This window comes from Dermacentor albipictus, chromosome 5, assembly GCF_038994185.2.
Source record: "Dermacentor albipictus isolate Rhodes 1998 colony chromosome 5, USDA_Dalb.pri_finalv2, whole genome shotgun sequence".
Lineage (NCBI taxonomy): Eukaryota > Metazoa > Arthropoda > Arachnida > Ixodida > Ixodidae > Dermacentor > Dermacentor albipictus.
This window is the reverse complement of record NC_091825.1, coordinates 102,448,408-102,468,286: the sequence shown is the minus strand read 5'-3', so window position 1 is coordinate 102,468,286 and position 19,879 is coordinate 102,448,408. Positions and strand designations below refer to the sequence as shown.

Sequence of the window (19,879 nt, the reverse complement as noted above, 5' to 3'; positions counted from 1 at the left end):
CGGTTTCAAAATCTGATACTTGTATTGCCTCCCTAACTTTGGAACTAAATACTGGTTTAAAGCGACTGACAACCAATTTTCATGGTACTCACTTTCTTTAGTGCAATGGAAAGCTTACCGGCCAGAGCGTCTAATTATGAAGCACTAACGCGGAAAACGCCGTGGAATATTTTTTTAGCAGAATTTTTCGATCTGCAGTGAGGATGAAGTCGTTCACTGGAAGCATGCTGGAAACGGCGATAGGAGAGCGCGATAGCGATTATAGGCTGGCCTATAGTGGGAGGCAGATGACAAGTGCGGCCGTAGGTGTGAGAAAGTATTATTTGGTTTATCAAGTCGATGTTCCTGCGATTTATGTTTTCCAAAGTGTTAAAGTATTTCTGCGATAATAGCCACGTGATTTTGGGGTTTCCTGTCCAATTGCTTTGGTATTTTACCAGTCAAAACGAAACCAAGCACATCGAAAACGAAACGACGCTTTTACACGTGATACGCTGTTCGTGTTGCTGTAGCCAAGCTGCGCGTCTGATTTCCGATGTCTTCTCTCGAAGACCTGAGCGGGCTGGAAAAAAAGGATTTTAGCTCCCATGCGTGCTCAGAATTTAGATCCTTACGAAGTGGCACCCGAACGTCATGGGGCTTCGACGGACGAAAGCGGCAGCGGAAGCGACGAATCCAACTTGCACGATAGACAACCATCCCAGCCGCAAGCAGCGCGCCTGGAGAATGCCGACTGGCAAATGCTCACTCACACTAAGCCGATCCGACACCGATTTCGGTCTGCCGACTGTCGGCGACAGTGTTCTGTTCCTTCGTGTCGGCGCCTCTGTCACACTGTACCGACGCCGACAATGTGACACAGTGTGACACAGGCGCCGACACGAAGGTAAAAAAGCGCACCCATTTACGGCACAACTCGTCGATGGCATATCACAGGGAGATTATAAGACTCTGAGTACTTGCAAACTCGTGATATACTCGCGCGCGTACAACAGCACGTGCGCCGCCACGCATGTGAGACGACGCGAGCGCCGCTTGTTAGCGTGGACTTTGTTTACTTCATAATCTAATCTATTCTACATAATTTAATCTACAAAGGAAACCATATGGGTTTCCTTTGTAACAATTGCTACGAAAGGGTGGATGTCTGATTTTCCCTTTATTCATAATACGATAGAATAAAGCGCAAGTTTCTAATAATGCACTAACTGCAATTTTAAGCAATAATTATACTGCACTTAACGACAGTCGACTTACGTACAGTAATCTCTTGACTGCATTTCGAAGTACCACGATTTCACCTCCAGGCCTCACCATTTACTGGTTTTTCTGACTTTCTTTGCCAATTTAAAATTATATTTCCTGCTTAAATCCCGAACAGCGTGCTAGATTCTTGTCACTATAAATCATGGTCATTTCATTTCCATCAAACGTCTCGCAACACATTCTGGCCAGTTGTCAGTCTCTTTAAGACTAGCGTTCGCTAGAGTTCAACTAATCAATTGATCCTTATTCCATGTGACACTAAGTTTATGGTTCTCATGACCCCACAGAAACACGTACCTAACACTACGTCTGTAATTGCTAGATCACATGATATTACTATCACTTAATCTGCAACAGTTCTTGGAGTGCAAATAAACAGCAAGTTTAAGTTTCACAGCCAAATTCATCGCTTGAAATGCAAGGCTGCATATGGCATCAGAGCACTCATCAAAGCCCGGCCATCTCTTTCTCAGTGCACATTAGTTCATTATATTTTTCCTTTATTAATAGTCACAAGAACTTTGACATTGTTGCTTGTAGAAGCACGTACAAGCGTGACCTTTTACCTATTCAGCACACTCAAATTCCACCCATCCGTCTCCCCACTAGGACTACACGAATGTAGACTACCTACACCATACGCTCTCCAGGCCAACCTCTCCTCCTTTTTGCTTATTAAAATCTACTCCTCCTCCTCCTCCTACACCATGATAACAACGTTTTTCAGCGGAGCAGTTGAGCAGTTGTGTCTTTTATTCTGATCCTTCCTGTCTATAAGTTAGCACGAAATCATCTACAACCAGAGCTTGAGGTTTCCAACACATGCTCATATATATATATATATATATATATATATATATATATATATATATATATAGGGCAACGTTGCACTGTTTTTTAGTTTAGCGGCAGCGCGGCTTTTTGGCAGATTTCGAGCAGTAAATTTGTGGCGCCGACATTACGAACGGGCTGACGAGCCTTAGTCGTTATAAAAAAAATTTTTTACAGTGCGTAAGAAAATTGGGGCGCACGATCCTAGTTGGTGAGGCTCTTTGGAATATTGCATTAGAGGAAGAGAGCGACAGAGAGGAATTTAAAAAAAAATATATGCAGGCATGGTTAAGTACATGGTTAACGACATGGTTAACGAAATTCAGACAGAAAAATAAGTACTTTGCCAAACCTGCTGTACCTGGATCTGCGACTCTTAGAATTTCCTAGGGATGGAGGGTGCGAGCTGTCTCACTTTGCGCAGGATGTACGCTTCGGCATTGCTCTGCAACTTCATACATGTTCGCGTCCTGTTGATTGTCAGGCGCCAGATGAAGAGGTCCTGACCGTGTTGAGTAACCAAAAGAAAACACTTATAACATATCTCGATGATGCTCTGTGCCAGTAAATGAGGCCGATGAGTGAAAAAGAAAGAGAGGAAGGGTAACCAGTATGCTGACCCTGGTTGGCTATCCTACAGCGGGGCAAGGGTACAGAGCCAGAAGCTGTAGACAGAGGGAGAGGGCAGAGGTAAACCTCGTTGGAGATGTAGAAGATTGTTTGTCGCTATCTCACATACAGTGACTCCGCCTGGTTGAGTTCAGAAACTGCTGCAGCGGTCTTGTGGGTTTCTGCCGCTGCTACGTATGAAACGGTTGTTTACTACTTCTTCAAGCCGGGAAGAAACACAACCAGAAAGGAGGAAGAAGGTTCTTCTTACAATCCTTCAAATGAACCAACTAGTCGTTCAACGTGTTACCGTCGACGTGGGAAACCATGAGCCATGATCTTGTTTTCAATTAAGTCTTTCATCTGGTTGGCTTAGTCATGGGGAGAGTGACAAGCCGTTGATCTTCAAAGGAAAGACACACGCATATAATATCTGTTCACAAGTTTCTGCGGGCGAACACATTTGTTGTAATCAGCACTGTTGAGAGAGAGAGAAAATAGAGTTAGAGAATAAAAGGCAGGGACGTTAACCATCGCCGCACCCTATTGTCAGCCTTACATTGGGGAAGGGAAAGAGTGGAAGTGGAAAGGGGAAACAGAAGACTCAGTGGGGTCGCGCCCGCAGGCTAATATTACTAACCTACACAGCAATAGATTTTGTTGCGAAAAAAGTGGGCGCGCTTGCCTGTTACGTTGTGGTTTGCTTAACGTGATCGTTATAGGCGAACGAACACAGTGGCTTTCTTCACTGACTTTTACTTTTTCCAAATAGTATAAAAACAACACCAACTTGAAACAAATGGTCGAAACGCGCACCAGCGATAAGTGCCACAATTTGAAGACCCTTGGCGTTCCGTCTATTCGCTGCTTTACGGGTAGATGGCGTCACCATACTGAAAGACGACGAGGCTCTGTTTTAGGAGCCAGTGGCCTGTGCTGAATTCTGTCGGCTGCTTTGGCATGCTTGCCAGCTTACTAGGCAATTAAAGCTTCTGAAAGTGCTAATAGCAAGTGTGGTGTGCATTTCCCATTGTATGGTATACCACGCACAGCAGAGTGCGACAGCCAATTGTTATATTGGCGAATGTTTATTTCAACCATGTGCGATGCTTATTTGATAATACGAAGAATTGGCCAAGATAGTTTTGCTCAAGTCTGCAACGCTTATATAGACCCATGTACGCACACATCTGCATACATATGTAAGCACACCCACCCCCAAACCCACACATCCCTCCCCTTTAACATTAGTGAGTCGAACAGCGATTACGATCGACCTATTTTGTTCTTCGTTTACATAATACTACTTTATGTACAATTGTTATGTCGAATTTACATAGTTTTCCTTTGACTGTACGTTTTTCTTTCACGTACCGGTATTTTTCTTCACGAGGCCACGAAAACTATGCCCACAACTTACAGCGTCCTGCGGCGCGTCGCTTGTTGCAGATCACCAAGAGTCACGTGTACGGCTCCATGTTGGGGGACAGCTGCCAGCTGCAGTTCTTCCAGATCCTACTCAAAACAATGTCGGCTAAAAAGTACCTCGAAATAGGTGAGTCGTGCGTCAAGCGCCAGCTGATGTGGTACGTGCAATTTTATTGCCGTAGCAATTACGTAGACACTCCAGGAGCATTTCCGCCACCGGCGTCGCTGTGATGTTCTGTATAAAATCTAAGTGCGGTAACATCGAGGCTGCGGGCCGTATGCCGTGGGCGCGAGTGAACGTGTGCTAGGGTGAGCGGAGGAAGGTGGCTTGATCTCGCTCGCGCAAGGAAGGAAGACGGGGATGAAGCGTGCCTTCTTGCACCGCGCGCAAGACACCAGGGGGGGGGGGTAGGGGGTGGTAGACCCCACAATAAGTGTAGTGAGAAATCCAGAAAAGCACTAGATGTGTTCCACTAGAGAAGTACCTCGTCTTCCTTCTGCCATTGATGAGAGGGAAGCCATTCTTGGGGATTGGCCGAGTAGACCCAACAGACCAAGAATACCCGGTAGACCAAGAATGGGGTATCCCACATATAAAAAAAAACGTAAAAAAATTCCAACAAGCCGATAAATTTCGAGCCCCCCTAAAATGGGCTTCACCTAAATATACATTGCTTTATCTGTAGTTCATACTTTTAAAGAATCACTCCATGTTTTCGCTTAAGCATCGCGGCACACGTGTTCCCGTTTTTTAACCTCCCCTCATACATTCGTATATGTTAGATGCGCACCTGTGCGAATTGCAGTTCCGTACGCATATATAGGTTATTTTCATCCTGCCAGCTTTCCACCAAGTTACCTTAAACTGAATGCTTAACTTATTGTTCAGCGAATGAGAACAACATCGGCAGTCGTACGCGAGCTATTCTTTCGTTTTGGAGTGGAGAATGGAATTTGGGAACGGAAGTGGCAAGCTTTCCGCTGAAAGAAACAAAAATAGCTTGTTTTGTTATTCTAAAGTTATTCTAAAGTTACTAAAGTTACTTACTTACTAAAGTTCACTTAAGAGTTTTTTTGCGCTGCACTGCACCATCAAACAATGACGTATCAGTCAATTCGCCATTGTTAGAAAGCAGTCTGGCCAAGAGGTGTATTTCCAGTGCGCGATAGCGTCTGCTGAAAATAAATACAGCTATTCCTTTAGGACTTGAGACTGACTCCAACCAAATAACTGAATTTATTAGCCCGACGTTTCGGAGCCCATTCGACTCCTTCTTCATGGGATTGTTCTTCGGGGGGTGGCGGTGTGCAGCTTTTAAAGCGTCTTTTGTAAAGAAAGGAAGGGGGAGCATTCGCCTCCTTCTTCAGGGGGTTGTTCGCCACCTCCCGAAGAACAACCCCCTGAAGAAGGAGCCGAATGGGCTCCGAAACGTCGGGCTAATAAAATTCAGTTATTTGGTTGGAGTCAGTCTCAAGTCCTAATCAATTTCCCAGCCAGACAGGCAATTCTGTCGAAATGTTTAGCTTCAAGCTATTCTTTTACAGGCTCACTATAGTTGCCGGTGCGGTCACTGGTATAAATCGAGGTTGCACTTTTGCGAACTATTTATCCTAATGCAGCAGCGTCTATGTTGCCCGTTATTACATTCTTAATTTATTCTCAGTTGGCTATATCTTTGTTGTATGATAAAATGTCCTTGCTTTTTTTCTATTTTATTGGAATAAACCATCATAGATGAACACTTCTACGAGAAATAACGCCACATTCAGCTGGGCATCAGACTTATATGTTATATCTGCAGATGTTTATTTTTTTTTTGAACGCGGCCATTCACGGCTATTTCATTCACCAAAATCGAATGACATCCCTACAAGGATAAATTTCGTGGTTTCCCTAAATGTCAAGCAACTAATTTTACTCTAAAGATTAATGAATATATTGAAGCAGATCCTTCTATGTTAGCCACAAAGCCCAGTCCCCAAAGAGCGTCGAAGGGCTAGTCGCTGTCTGCGCAGATGACGGTCGAGTCTAAGGCCTCTAGGGCCCCAATATTTTACCTTCTGCGAGCGCTTTGTCATCCAGTCATTTTAAGGCTTCACGTGGACTGCATTTGGCCGCCAGAATAAAAAAGAACAGTAGCAGAGGTCTCGTCGGAAGCACACAAGTTGCACAGAACGCACATGACAAATTACTCGCCTGGCGCATTCACACGGCCGAGTGGCAGAAATCGCGAGAATGTTTCGATCGCAAATGGTTCGATTTTTTTCATTTGTACAGGCCACCACTTAGCATGCGGGCACGTTTGCAATAAAAGAAATCCAAGGACACCTAGGCATTTCATATGAGTTGAGGATGCGAAAGCATTAAAGTACAATTGGACGCTCCTGGGTGGTTCTTCGAATTTTGTGCTGCGATTAATGTGCCACAGTGGTACCACTCAGGTAGCACCTGCTGCCCGAGCCAGCAAGCAGCAGCAGCCTGCGATGTCAACGCCGCATGCCACCGACGTCCTGCGCCACGAGAGACCGAGGAAGCAGCATCGGCCACCAAGGCCAGCAGGCGCGTAGAGGCTAAACCCGGTAGGGTCCAGAGAGACAGATGAAGACCGCGCGCCGCCTTCCGAGAGTGAGAGCGAGGGCGACGTGGCGTCGCGGTGATGCCCTCTCCCCTCCCGCAACACTTGGCGCGCTAACGCAGCAGCAGCTGTTCCCCTTCGCCCACTCTGGCGTTCGTGTACGTGGCATCACATCCAATGGGAATTTAGGTGCCGCCTTTCGCTGCTACAGATGCCGCCGACTTTCTCGCTCAATGGGCCACTTGATGCTTTCGCATCAATAAAGTAGCAGGCGAAAGGGGGGGAAGTAAGCCAAGTATGCTAGTCGTACATATTAGGAACAATTTCCACTCGCCGTGTTTGCTGAGGTGGTGGGCTGCTAAGCGGGACGCGGGATCGAATACCGGCAAGGGAGGCCGCATTTCGATGGGGGCGAAATGCGAGAACACCAGTGGGGTACTTAGATTCAGGTGACCGCCAAAGAACTCCGGGTGGTCCAAATTATTCCAGGGTTCCCCACTGCGGCGTGACTCATAATCAGATCATAGTTTTGGCAGGTAAAACCCCATAATTTAAATATTTAACGAATACTTTCCTTCGTCTTAGCTTACTTCTTAGTTCAGGACCGCTCTTAGCGGGAGAACGAGCTCGTCGGCTCGGTTAGGCCTATGCGTTCGCGCAGGTTCAAGATCGGCTCAAACTGAACTCACTGTTCAAAACTGTCTTTGACAGGCACAAGAAATACAAGTTCTTTGGATGTGTATCCTATTCTTGAGACAGCGCTGCTACAGCTCCGAGAGCAACAAAGACGCTTTTGGTCTGCCTCCTGGACATTAGCTTGAAGCACATAATCAAGATGCTTGTTACTGTGCATGCTTGTGCTTGTTACTTGGACATATTGCATGTGAGTGTGTGATGCCTATGAGGGGGTCATTTCGTGCATCACTAGTCTCACAGGAAGTAGTATTCTAGGTGTAGGCCATGCGATTATGTCCAATACTCATTAAAGAATGTCTCTCTCTCTCTCTCTACATAATTATCCACATATTACATTTCTTTTCGTACCAGCAATTACTAGGTTCGGCCAATCGTTCAGAATATCTGGTGATGTAGCTGTACTTTGGGGTGCTGATAAAAGTGTTGACACCGGTGTTTCACTTGTGCACCCTCTTCTGGCGTATCGAGCTTCTGCTCTGAGTAATGGTTACCGGCTTGCTTTAATGTAACAAGGCACTTTGAGTCTGACGTGACATAGCGTTTTCTTTGGCCACGTAGCGTAAACACACACAAACACACAAACACACACACACACACACACACACGCACGCACGCACGCACACACACACACACACGCACACACACGCACACGCACGCGCACACACGCACACGCACACGCACACACACACACACACACACACACACACACACACACACACACACACACACACACACACACACACACACACACACACACACACCACTCAGCCTTTAGTGTGGACGTAACGCGGTGTCAGTGGCGTCTTTATCAGGTTATGTGATGCCTGTGCTGGGACACTAGACAAAATGATTCATATTGTTTCTGATTGATCCAATGACACACCTTTTGACGATGTTATAAGCCCAGACATCACGTGACGCGAGATCGTTACGGCGACGCCTATGCCGTGGCATGCCGTCGCATGGTGGAACGCCATGCCTAAATGACACGCTGGGATTTCTTTTCAGGTATTTCAGTATTTATGGCGTGTCTTCCTAAAAAAAAGAACTGCGAGATCTCAATTTCCATGAACCATAAACCATAGACTCTCCTACATAAATTATCACAGCTAACTCTATCGCAAACGTCTATGGGAGAAGTGGGGCGGTTCAGCCAGCACGGAAATGCTGGCATACAGCACGTGGCGCTTTGCCTAAACTTAGTCCTTATTATTTCAAATGGCACTGGGACTTTGCAAATCAATCGTTTTTGACAAAATGTTGCGTTATAAATGCAACAATTTGCTGTAATTACCTACGTGCGCATAGAGACCGCGAGTGCTTGGAAATTTAGAAAAATGAAGGGCATTAAATAGGGCTACGCGAGGGCCTCTGAAGCCAAAAGTACGAAAAATAGACAAGTGGCTTGTACAATACATAATTCCCGCGACAGCTGAACGTTCGCAGCACCAGAGTTTCCCCTCGAGTAATCATTGTTGGAAACTGCCACGAACTTCGAGCACGCATGCGCGCGTTCTGTGCAGGCACCTTCACGGGTTGCAGCGCCGTGGCCGCCGCGCTGGCTCTGCCTCCGGATGGGAAGGTGGTGGCACTCGACCTGCACGAGGACCTGGTCAACGTTGGCAGGCCGCACTGGAAGGAAGTACGTGTGTTCACTTTTGACTGGATTCGCGCGGCCACGCCGAAAACATCTTGACTTGTGGCCGTAACGCTATACCGTGTTAGCGTGGCGCGTTGTCGCGTCGATGTTATGCGCCAGTGGCAACGAGAAAGGGACTTCCGGGAAATTATGAGGCTTTCGCGTAACTCTTTGTGGGAGCAAGCAAAAAATGCGATGGCTCATACCCCCGTGAGTCAGAGGCTACAAGCGCTCAGCAAAGTGAAGCGAACAGTGCGCCGAACGGCACGCCGAACGGCATGCGTTTCGATAAAGAACAAGCTCAAAACAAGCATTCGAACCACCAATAAAGCGCTGCGTAACTCCCTCAGCAGTTGCAGTCGTGGTTGTGCAACAGCTTCGCTGGACATAAACTAACGCAGGGCCGGGATGTAGAATGAATTTATTTTTGTCCTATTTGTAATAGATACCAGGAAAATAACCGAAAACTGATAGCCTGCATGGTGCATGGTTGCCAGATGCAAATTACCGCACGGGAGCGAGTTCTATCCTCGTTGACGCTTAAAGCTTTCTTTTTTTTTGCCATACGGTGAAGTTGAAGCTGAGGATGGCATGTTGGTACGACGACGCGGTAACAACGATGACGTAACGGAAAGGACGGGCGCACTCCTCGAAGTTTCGAGTTTTTGAGAGCAACATAAACAGGAAAATGTTTTCTGTTGTGCTAATAAACTAACCTTCAAGAATACCAAGTGGTGTCGCTGTTATCGCGAGAGAAGGCTCGATAAGCAAGAGAAGACGTAAAAAGTAAGGACAACGGCCGGCGCCGCCGTCTTAGAGTTCGAGCACCAGTTCGCCATGACGTCACAGATTTTGACGACGCTTGGGCAGGCCTATTAATTTTTATTGGTTAAGGTGAGCTACATTGTGTTTTAAACAAGCCCGTGGCTGATCTTGGGAAGCTTCAAAAACTTCCACGGAGCCCCAACGGCCACAATACGAGAAGAATACATTGAAATCTGTGACGCCACACTTCAGTACTGGTGCTGGTTGATTACTAGGAGCGGTAATGAAGGTCAAAGACCGATTACTTGAAGTGCGCGCCGAAGCGCCAGCGCTGGTGCGTTAGTATGGTGTTAGGAATTTCAAAGTACTTTTGTTGTAGACCAGCAAAGGTTCTTTAAGCTTGCCAATTTCAGTCTTTGGCTCTTTTAGAATACAACTATCCCGATAAAAAAATAACTACGATTGAGCAGACGCCGCCAAATTTCTGACACCATGGCGTGCTGGTTTGGGAATTCCAAGGCGACGTCTCAACTGGTCTTTATTTAATCTTTGATTTCTGGCTTGTCAAGCCTCTTGGGGAATATTTCAGTATTTTAAATGGCTAACTTATTAATACAGAACACATAATTGTTTTTCTTTAGTGTCCATTTATGGCGCATGACTTGTTTCAAGGGCATCCCTCGCAAGGCGATACCACCTGCAACAACTTCTAAATGTTTCTAGCTGCAGTGCAACTGAACGCGAGGTGCTACTTACAGGAGTGACACTCACAAAACCGCAGTTTGCTGTCTGAAAATTACACCTCAGTGGCCGTTCATCAGTTTGGTGTAAATGCATGCGTGTGGGCTTCGTTCTAACTCTTTGCGTACCGCGCCCACTGGGCATCGTTAGTCCGCTAATGATGGTTTGAACCGTCCTTTTCGAGACTTTTCACGCCGCTCACGGGCACTATGTGCTATTGGACGTGAAGGAGGAGAGCTATATTTTTTTCTTCTAAGCAGTTCGCTTTTTCCACCTAGAAGGTGACATTTGAACGCGCTCCAAAGCTTTCGCGATTGTCAAAGTACAAAGCAAAAATTACCGCCAGCTATCGATGGTTTGAAACGCCAATTTCGAGACCTTTCGCGCCGCTCACGAACATTCTGCGCCATACGGCGTGAAGGAAGAGAATTGTATTTTTGCTTTAGAAGCAGTTCGCTTTTTCCCTACTATGCGTTAATTTCCGAACACACACACAGTTTCGCGGTCGTCGAAGCAGAAAGCTATGAAGCCGAAATGTCGTTCTGTGTTTAATAAATGTTCTTCTACTCGTTTTCTAAATTAACTACGTTCATAATTGCACAAAGCGACATGTGCAATTGTAACATCTGTTCAAGAGTCTAGAATTAGCACTCGCTGATAGTTGTGTGCAAAAGCCGCCTATTATGTCAATAATACTAAAAAGAAACATGTTGCAGCTTCTCCCGAAAGGCGAAGTATTGATAGCAATACCGAGGTATTAGGCAATTACACGAAGTAAGGTTCGTAGTATTTTAGGCTGTATAAACTGCAGCGAACATTCGCTTACAAGCTAAAAAATGTCGTAGTTTAACCCCAAACGTGAGGCATCGATAACGATAGCGGAGTATTAAGCAAATATACACGAACGGAGGTTCGTAGTTTTATCAGCGTTGTAAATTGCAGCAAACAGTCGCTTATTAATTAAGTCGCCAAGCATGGTGTCACATGCGCAATGGCAAACATGAACGGATCGTTCACTCGCTGACCACGACCAGTCGCTGTCACAAAGAGCGCCGGCCGCGTGAAGCGATCACCTCCTGCTGCCTTTTCTTGCGTCTCGGAAAATTGATATTATACGCTACCTCCAACGCTAGGCGGCGGCAACACAGTGCGCACGAAGTCACCAGCCATCTCGGCTCGCCCTCGGCTTTTGCACCCGCCCTCAGATTATCTCGAAGATACGGCGCGTGGGCCGTGTATGCCATGCGCCGCCACGACCAGGTTAGTGAAGGAGACGCCCGTTCACCTAGCCCGTGCACGTACCCGCCCTCCCCTAGTGCGCACTTGATCACGTGACCTCAAGCTTTGTGTGTGCGGGAAGGCGGTGCTCATCAAGCCAACGTCATTCTCCACTGGCCCATGCATTCTTGCCCTCGCACTCGCAGCACACACGGTGTGCGAGCCGCTCAGTCTCCTCGCACTTAGACTATAGTGAGTACTGAGCGCGACGACGGTCAAAGTGCGCCTTGGTGTACTCGTATAATTGCTGTCGCAATAAAAAAGGTAACACGAAAACACGGCCATATGCTAGGGCAGGGGAAAGGCACAGTGAAATGCAATGAGCGCACTTAAACATTTGTCTGACGAAACATGGATGATAAACTTGTACTACAGGTGATTTATAGAATAGGCGCAATGAACGTCACCATTTTTATTTATGTACGCTTTTTGCCGGAAATATGTGTCATGCACATCTGTGTGTCATACGATCCTAAGGGGAGCAGTGACTGCCCTGACGAAGACTAGTTCCTCTGCCGAATCGTTCTCTGCAGCGACATTCCTCGCTTAAACACTGTTGATCACTTCAAGCCTCCATCTTCTTGTGTGCTTCTGTCTTATTTTATTTAGATAATTGTCTTGTTTAGATAATTATCTTTGTGCATCTTGTGCAATAGAGATTGCTCTTGAGTGTTGTATCTCTGCATGTATTATGTGATATGTAAGCTTTCCCCAATCTGCACCTGCTCATCTTGCACCGCATCGTGAACTCGCGTACATGTCTCTAACTCGGTATACTACGGGGTGCAACTGTCTGCTTCCTGTACTTGTGTGCTCTAGGCATTCTGAACGCGTGACGTTTCTTTATATCTTAGAACGTTTTCTTATTACAATTGCTATATTAAGGAAAAAGGAGTAGTCGTCACTATTAGAGAGTGTCAATAAATATCCTTCTCTTAGTTTTTATTTGAATAAATCAAGGTGAACAACCGCAAGAAAACGGCGTTTGTTATTCTAACCGGGAAAGCTAGAACACAAGTAATTAACCGCCTCTGCGAAAGCGCAGAGTTCTCGTGGGTCATAACGTCAGCAACGTCTCTTTTGTGCTTGAATACTTCACAAGTAGATTGAATATCGATGTAATTTATTACTTTCATGCACGCAATTAAACCGCTTCTTTAGGCGGTTTATGTTTGCACCATGCTATCCCTACAGTAGCCCCTCATGTACTTAGGTGCACCGAATCACGCGATGACGCTTTCATCTATTTCTTTTATCCAGGCCGGTGTGGAGGACAAGGTCGAGCTGAGGTTTGCACCGGCAGTTGAATCCTTAGGTGAGTTTCTGAGAGGTCTTTTATACAGTTTCCGCCGGCGTGCGTTCACAAGGGGCGTTCCCTGTTGTCCTAGTAGCTGGAAGAGCTGAATGAATAAGATCTAGTTTTAGTGGCCACGCATTACTAAATTGTATTTATTTATCCGTGCACTAAAAACTATTCGATACATTTATTTAGATGTGAGAGGCCTAGCACGCGACGTCTGTGAACGTACCATGTAAGGCAAGCACGGGATACACCTGGATTTAAAGAAGAAACAGCAGCAGCATGAGTAAAGGACAAAACTGCCAACAACAACAAAAAAAAAAATACAAGCACAATGCCCCTGCTGGTTGAATTTTTGCCGAATAAACATGTTTTCTAGTAGGTTCCAGGAAACTCTGAAATTGCGGTACGGTACAGCAGGTGTAGCGGCGCCATGCCGGCGACAGCTGTGACGTATCAACGGCGGGCGTTCACTGACACCATTGTCGTCATGGCTTCTATACTCTTCCTCCCGCTATTTCCTTAGTGGTTAAAAAAATGGAGATGCATAAATTGAGAAAAAAAAGTGTGAGCTAAAGTTTACACTGAGTTATCAGAGACGCAAAATAGCGAGAGAGCTGCTAAAGATTGAGCTAATAAAGGTATAACGGTGTCATGAGTCTCAGGTCTCTTAGCGGGAAACGGTATACATAGATGTTAAGTATCTTAAAAGATAAATCGCCAAAAACAGCTTAGAACACAACAGGACTAAATAAACCGGTGCATAATCGAAATGCAGTAAGTTTGTTTGTGGTACTGCATTTTATACGCCTGTAAACATACTACTGCTGTTAATGCAGTAGACGGGTACGCGTAGCGCTTCTGTATGAACACTTCCATATTCGCTTCGCGTTAACTTTTGGTTCTTCGACGAAATAAAACATCTTACCTAGGCGACGATTCAAGGGTGCGCGTTGCAAATATTTGAGCTAATCTTCGGTGCTATTTTGCTCAGCATCCCTCTAGCAACACAGCTAACTGCATGTTTTAATCAATGAGACACCGTCCCCGTCGTCACGTGATCACCGCCGTCGCCATCGCCGCCCTCTCGTCGGCATTTACACTTGCATGACTTGAGACCGGAATGCAAGAGCTTCTGTACAAAGCTGTGTGCGTTGTGATAAATTGTAGAAGATCGCTGTCGCAGCGAACGAGTTTTAAAGCGCAAAGAATTGATAACGTCTGGTGATTCCCCCCTCTCTCCCCCCACCGACTTCACGATGCTACAGACGCCCTGCTGCGCGAAGGCCAGGCGGGCACGTTCGACTTCGTGTTCATCGACGCGGACAAGGAAAACTACGACAACTACTACGAGAGGGCCCTGCAGCTGGTCAGGAAGAATGGCCTCATCGCCATTGACAACGTGAGTCTGCTGGCATGTCGTAGTGTATCAACCATCAACCACACACCTTCGCGGCATCGAGGACTGCAATCTACCACGAGAATTTCTGTCATCGGAAATGTCGCTACAGCGCGCGATCACGTCACTGAAAAGAATGCCGAGTCCTGGGAATTACTTTATATTCTTTTAATTAGGATGATTCCCCCTGAAACACAACTGAATAGAAATGTATGGGCGAAAGCAGTGTAAGAGAGAGAGAGAGAGAGGGTGGGACGGAGGGAGGGAGGGAGGGGAAATTTGTTGGCCTCTAATGCCCAAACATGGGTCGGCAGGTAAGGGACACGTTCAGGTCACATTCATGCCCAGGAACTAAATACGGGCTAGAAGGACACACACAGTGTCGAAAAAGGAGTCCACCAGAGGCAATTCTAGGGTCGCGTGGATCCCTCACACCTATCTATACCTTGTACTTTGATAACCTTGCTCAGCTATCCACATTTCAGAGAGCACCAAAGTACGAAGCTTGGATAAGAGGAATCATGGGGACAGGTTAGAAGAGCTAAATTCATCCGTTTCAACTGCATTTGAACGAACACCAAAATTATCTGTACTATATGCGGAGAAACTATTGCCGGTAGGCAATTTGGAAGTGTGTGTAGTCATACGAAAAAAAAAAGGCTGAATGACAGGCACACGAAGCCTTCATAGACAAAGTATCACGACAGCTATCAGCTATATTCTATGTCGGTACCTTGTTTAGCAGTTTAACTCTGTGCGCTTGTTCTTAAGATGTTGTGACGTTTCTTACAGTATTTTGACTTGTAACAAGTGACAAGGAGTAGCCACCACCGTTTTAAAGTGACCAAATCTCCTTCTATTTTCATTTCAATAAGAAGAAAGTTCTGATGGATGTAAACTGTCACACGGTCCCGTGGCAGGGACTCCGCGACAGGGCAGTACACTGTACTACCGGCTCAAGCTCGTTACTGATGCTTCGAGACTGACGATGATGCATGGAGTAACGAAAACAGCTTGAAGCTTCTTGTTTCTCACGCTCGTGTTGTTCGTTATAACGCTGCTGTTGGAGTAATAGACTCCAGCCTATATTATCGAACGTTGTTCCGTTAAATCGGTGGGCCTCGTGATAACATAGTCATTGTTAAAGGGTACAATAGGCGATGATGTGGCGCTTTTTTGTTTCGAAGAAAAGTGAGAAAAGCTATTCTTAAGCAGCAATAATCGAAAATGAAGCTGTAGTCTCTGACAAAAATACAGGGTCCAGAACGAGCTAAGTTATTCAATAAAGGAACATTGATTAGGAATAATAATTAGGTTAAGCTGTATTGTAGTAAATTACGCTTCTGCAATAGAAAAATGTCCACTCGTTTTGCCAGAGGAGGTTTGTTAAACCGGTAAAGGTCGCAAATACGGAAGACGGGTATCGAAGCTGCCCCGAAATATCAGCGCCAGTTCATCGCGACGTCTACGATTTTGACAGCACCTTCTCGAGTCTAGTTAATTATTTATCGGCAATGAAGCACTGCACTGCGCTCTATACACTCAAGTGGAAAGTCAGCACTCAACTATACACTAAATTTGGCAAGTCTCGAGAAGCTTTCCCTGGGCTACAATGGCCGAAATATGACAAAGATACTTTGAAATTCGTGACGTCACATGACGTGACGTCACGCTTAGGTTACCGCGAAATTCGAAGCAAGAATCTTAAGTCTTTATTCCGACAAGCGATAATGAACCTCTTTAACCCTAATGAATGAAAGTGAATTTTAAAGGAATATTTTACGCACCTAAGCTGCCTTAACCCCTGTATCCATTAAGATCGTGAACGAAATGAGCTTCTAGTTGGACCGTATACAGTAAAAATTATGCAGATCCCACGTGCTGTGGGAACCGACGTTATGCGAAGCATTCTGCAGATAGACCTGGCTATGACGTCGACCTTGCGGCGGCGCGCCTCGACGTGCTCTTTGACTATCTCGATGACATCGATAACATGACATGTTATCGATAACATGACACGTTATCGACGACATCGATGTTATAGATGTCATCGATAAGATCGATGACATCGAGGCGCTGACTCCGTAGCTCGGACACGCGGAGAGCCAGGAATAACGTGGGTTTGCCTAGTCGCTCAATGATTTCGAACTCGTTTCCCTTCTGCGTCAAGTAGTACCCCAGTATGATACGCCATCCTTGAGCTGCTCAAGTGAACCTCTGAGCAAAGCAGTGTCCGAGTTGACACGCTTCTCGACGAAGCCGAGGTCTTCCAATACCATCTTGATGAGCGTCAGGAGCCGGTTGGCGCGCACGGGTTGGGAAACTTGCTCTTGAATCGCTGTTCGTGTGGAGGCGATCACCACTTGTCGTTCCCCGTCCGACATGCCCGGATCTTCTCACGCACGCATGTGGCTCGGCGCAAGTAGTGCACAGAGGCGAGAGTGGGCTGACGGAGCTCGAAACGATGATGCCGCGATCACGCTGGCGACGCGAACATGAGCATATATACACCTAGCAGCTCATGGCTGTTGGCACCGCCAGCACTGCGACGTAGGACGCTAGATATATACGCTCAAAGTACCTGAAGTTCGCAAAGAATGCTGTGCATTAAAAACATGTTTGCCTATGCTGTAAGATGTCACTAAACGCATCTGATTATTGTGGTTATGAGCCTCGTCATTGCGTATGTGCTCTTGAATTCGGTTGGCCGGTACCTGCCAAGAACACGTATGCTCGAACAGTGATCATCTGCATTGTGATAGGTGCTGTGGCGGGGCCTGGTGTACGACGCCAACGACAATTCATCGGAAGTGACGTCACTGCGGGCGTTCAACAAGAAACTGCACGAAGACGAGCGGATAGATGTGTGCCTGCTACCCATCGCTGACGGGCTCACGTTTGCTCGAAAAAGATGAAGCAACACGTGCGAGAGTTGACAAAGGCTTACAACGTCAACAACCACCCTAACGTCCAATAAAATATTTTATCAGCCTTGTAAACCAGCCCCAGAAATATACACGTCAATCACCATACGAATCCTCGTTGGGTGCCAACTTCATTTTCTTTTTTTTTTTAAAGCGACGCTTTCTTTGCAAACCCTGGCGCACTTTCGTGACCGCGGCTGGGTGTTGCTGTCTTCCCGAACGAGTGCTGCCAAACTCTAAAATCAGTTCTCCCTAAATTTGATGAAGATTCCCTAGATTTGCCTAGTTTTCTATTGAGTACAGTTTTTATCTTCACCAATATATTTTTTTGCAGAAGTAAACTTGTTTGTTATGCATACTTTTGTTATGCATGAATTTAACTTCATTACCAAGCTCGTTTTTACAAGTTTAACTAATGAAGCCGATGCGCTCAAGCTTGAATCACGTCGCCGTGCAGATTCTAGCTGTACAACAGTTTTTATTTCTTGATAAATTCCCCCTAAATAAAAAAAAAGGTTTTCTTAAATAATACCCAAATGTCTTTGATCTAGGGAAATATTCCTAGGGTTGGCAGCACTGTCCTGAATAGCTCACGCATAGGAGAGCACTATCATGTTTACTACCCTTACAGGTGTCCTGGCTGCTGGCCTTGCTTTCTCCTCACAATTACTCAGTGATAGAACTAATGATACCGAATATTCTGTCTCAACTGCGTCATTAAGGGCACAATAAATTTAATAAAGCCGACCTTTCTACAAATTCATTTTTAGGGTTTGAGGCTTGGCACACCTGCTTGGTCGCTCTTCTTCGCCGTGTAAACTGCAGTTTACTCTAGCTCTATCTCCAGGATCGGCCAGCTCTAGAAGGCATTCCGACCCTGCACACAGCGTCATTACAAATGCGGCCAATTCCGGAGACAGCATAATGCATGGTCACGTAAGTCACGTGAATGGAGGTAGGTCTCTGAACCCCGCTGTCTTCACTGGCAGAAAGGTAAACGCTCTGATACAAAGCGGTGTGTTGAATATAATCAGTTGTATGGCATTTATTTAACAGCTTCACGAAAGCTTCGTTTCTCCAATTCCAACATGTGGTTCTGATGTGCAAGACATCTTTTTTTCGGACCACAGCGATGGTTGGTTTAGTGGCATAATATGGACTTCGTGCAGGCTTTTCTTATCGGTAGATATATTTCCAAACATAGCAGCGGGCAGAGTTTGTGGTGCTTGATTCTAATGCCTTCTCCAACGCAGATAATTTAAAACACAGCATCTGGACGTCCCTATTCAAACCAAATGCGTCGCAAGGTCAGAAAGCGAAACGCGCATTGCTGCAGTTTGTGAAGACGCCAGACCTCGGTGAAAGACTGCACAGACTGCATCTGCCCATGCAGATGAGAACATATTACAACAGTTCCAGAAAACCCGGTACATCCGGCTATGGTATGAAGAACTTTATTTAGGTCCTGAGGGACCAGTCTGGGACTGATGCGGGCCGCTCCCACATCGGGACAGAGAGGCCGAGCCCCTCTGCCGTCACATGGGGCCTCTGGACAACCCTGAGTTGGTCCGCCAGCACTTCACTGTTCAGCATCAACTGCCACCACTGTTCACCTTGAGAACCATCACCGGCCAACGCCAAGCACCCCTAAAGCATGTGTTCTAAATCTAGCAAACCCCCACACTTGCTACAATAGACTGAAACCCCGCAGTCCGGATTAATTTTATTCATAATGACCGGATTAGGGTACGTTCGTGTCTGCAGAAACCTAAATGTAACCGCCTGTGGCCTATTTAATTTAGAATGTGGCGGGGAGAATGCCCTGCGCCCTGAATAATAGTGCTTGGTGATCTCGTTGTAGGTTAACAGTTGGTCCCTGAACTCAGGAGCGGGAGATCCATTGCAGCCCCTTCACGGAGTACACTACACACTAATCCTCGGGCCTCCCAGTGCGCCACCTCGTTGAGGTTGCGCGGGGCTTCCTCCACTGTTCCCATGTGCACCGAAAACCAAGTAACTGTATGCGAAGTGATATCTCTACCCTACAGCAGTCTGTGAGCCGGTTCCGAAACAAGTCCCCTCGAGAAGGCTTTAATCGCAGATCGCGATTCACTAAACACCAAAACTTTTCTTGAATCAATTAGTGCTAGAGCAATAGCCACCTGCTCGGCAATTCCCCCGGACCTTTGGTATAAATGGAAGCGGCATTTCTAACGCTCCCTTTACCATCTACCACCACTACCGAATAAGCGTATTTCCCATTAATCCATGCGGCGTCAACAAACGCAGACTCCTTCTGATCCTTTGCCTCTCGCAACAAAGCCCTAGCTCTCGCGACCCGCCTCCCTACAATGTACACGGGGTGCGGATTCCGCGGAAACGGACGAACCATGATATTGGCCCTAAGGTTCACGTTCGACTCGTGTA

At 46.3% G+C, this 19,879-nt stretch overlaps 1 protein-coding gene across 5 annotated transcripts in view; it reads left to right on the top strand.

Moving 5' to 3' along the window:
- LOC135905968 (uncharacterized) overlaps nucleotides 1–17,490 on the top strand; it is a 60,580-nt gene extending 43,090 nt beyond the window's left edge. For all 5 annotated transcript variants that reach the window (XM_065437119.2, XM_065437118.2, XM_065437121.2 and 2 more), the window contains exons 3-7: nucleotides 4,156–4,261; nucleotides 8,930–9,048; nucleotides 13,090–13,144; nucleotides 14,398–14,531; nucleotides 17,291–17,490. In XM_065437119.2, coding sequence (XP_065293191.1) covers nucleotides 4,156–4,261; nucleotides 8,930–9,048; nucleotides 13,090–13,144; nucleotides 14,398–14,531; nucleotides 17,291–17,443 — 567 coding nt within the window. In that variant the 3' untranslated portion in view covers nucleotides 17,444–17,490. The remainder of the gene's footprint in view (nucleotides 1–4,155; nucleotides 4,262–8,929; nucleotides 9,049–13,089; nucleotides 13,145–14,397; nucleotides 14,532–17,290) is intronic.
- Nucleotides 17,491–19,879: the final 2,389 nt, after the last annotated feature.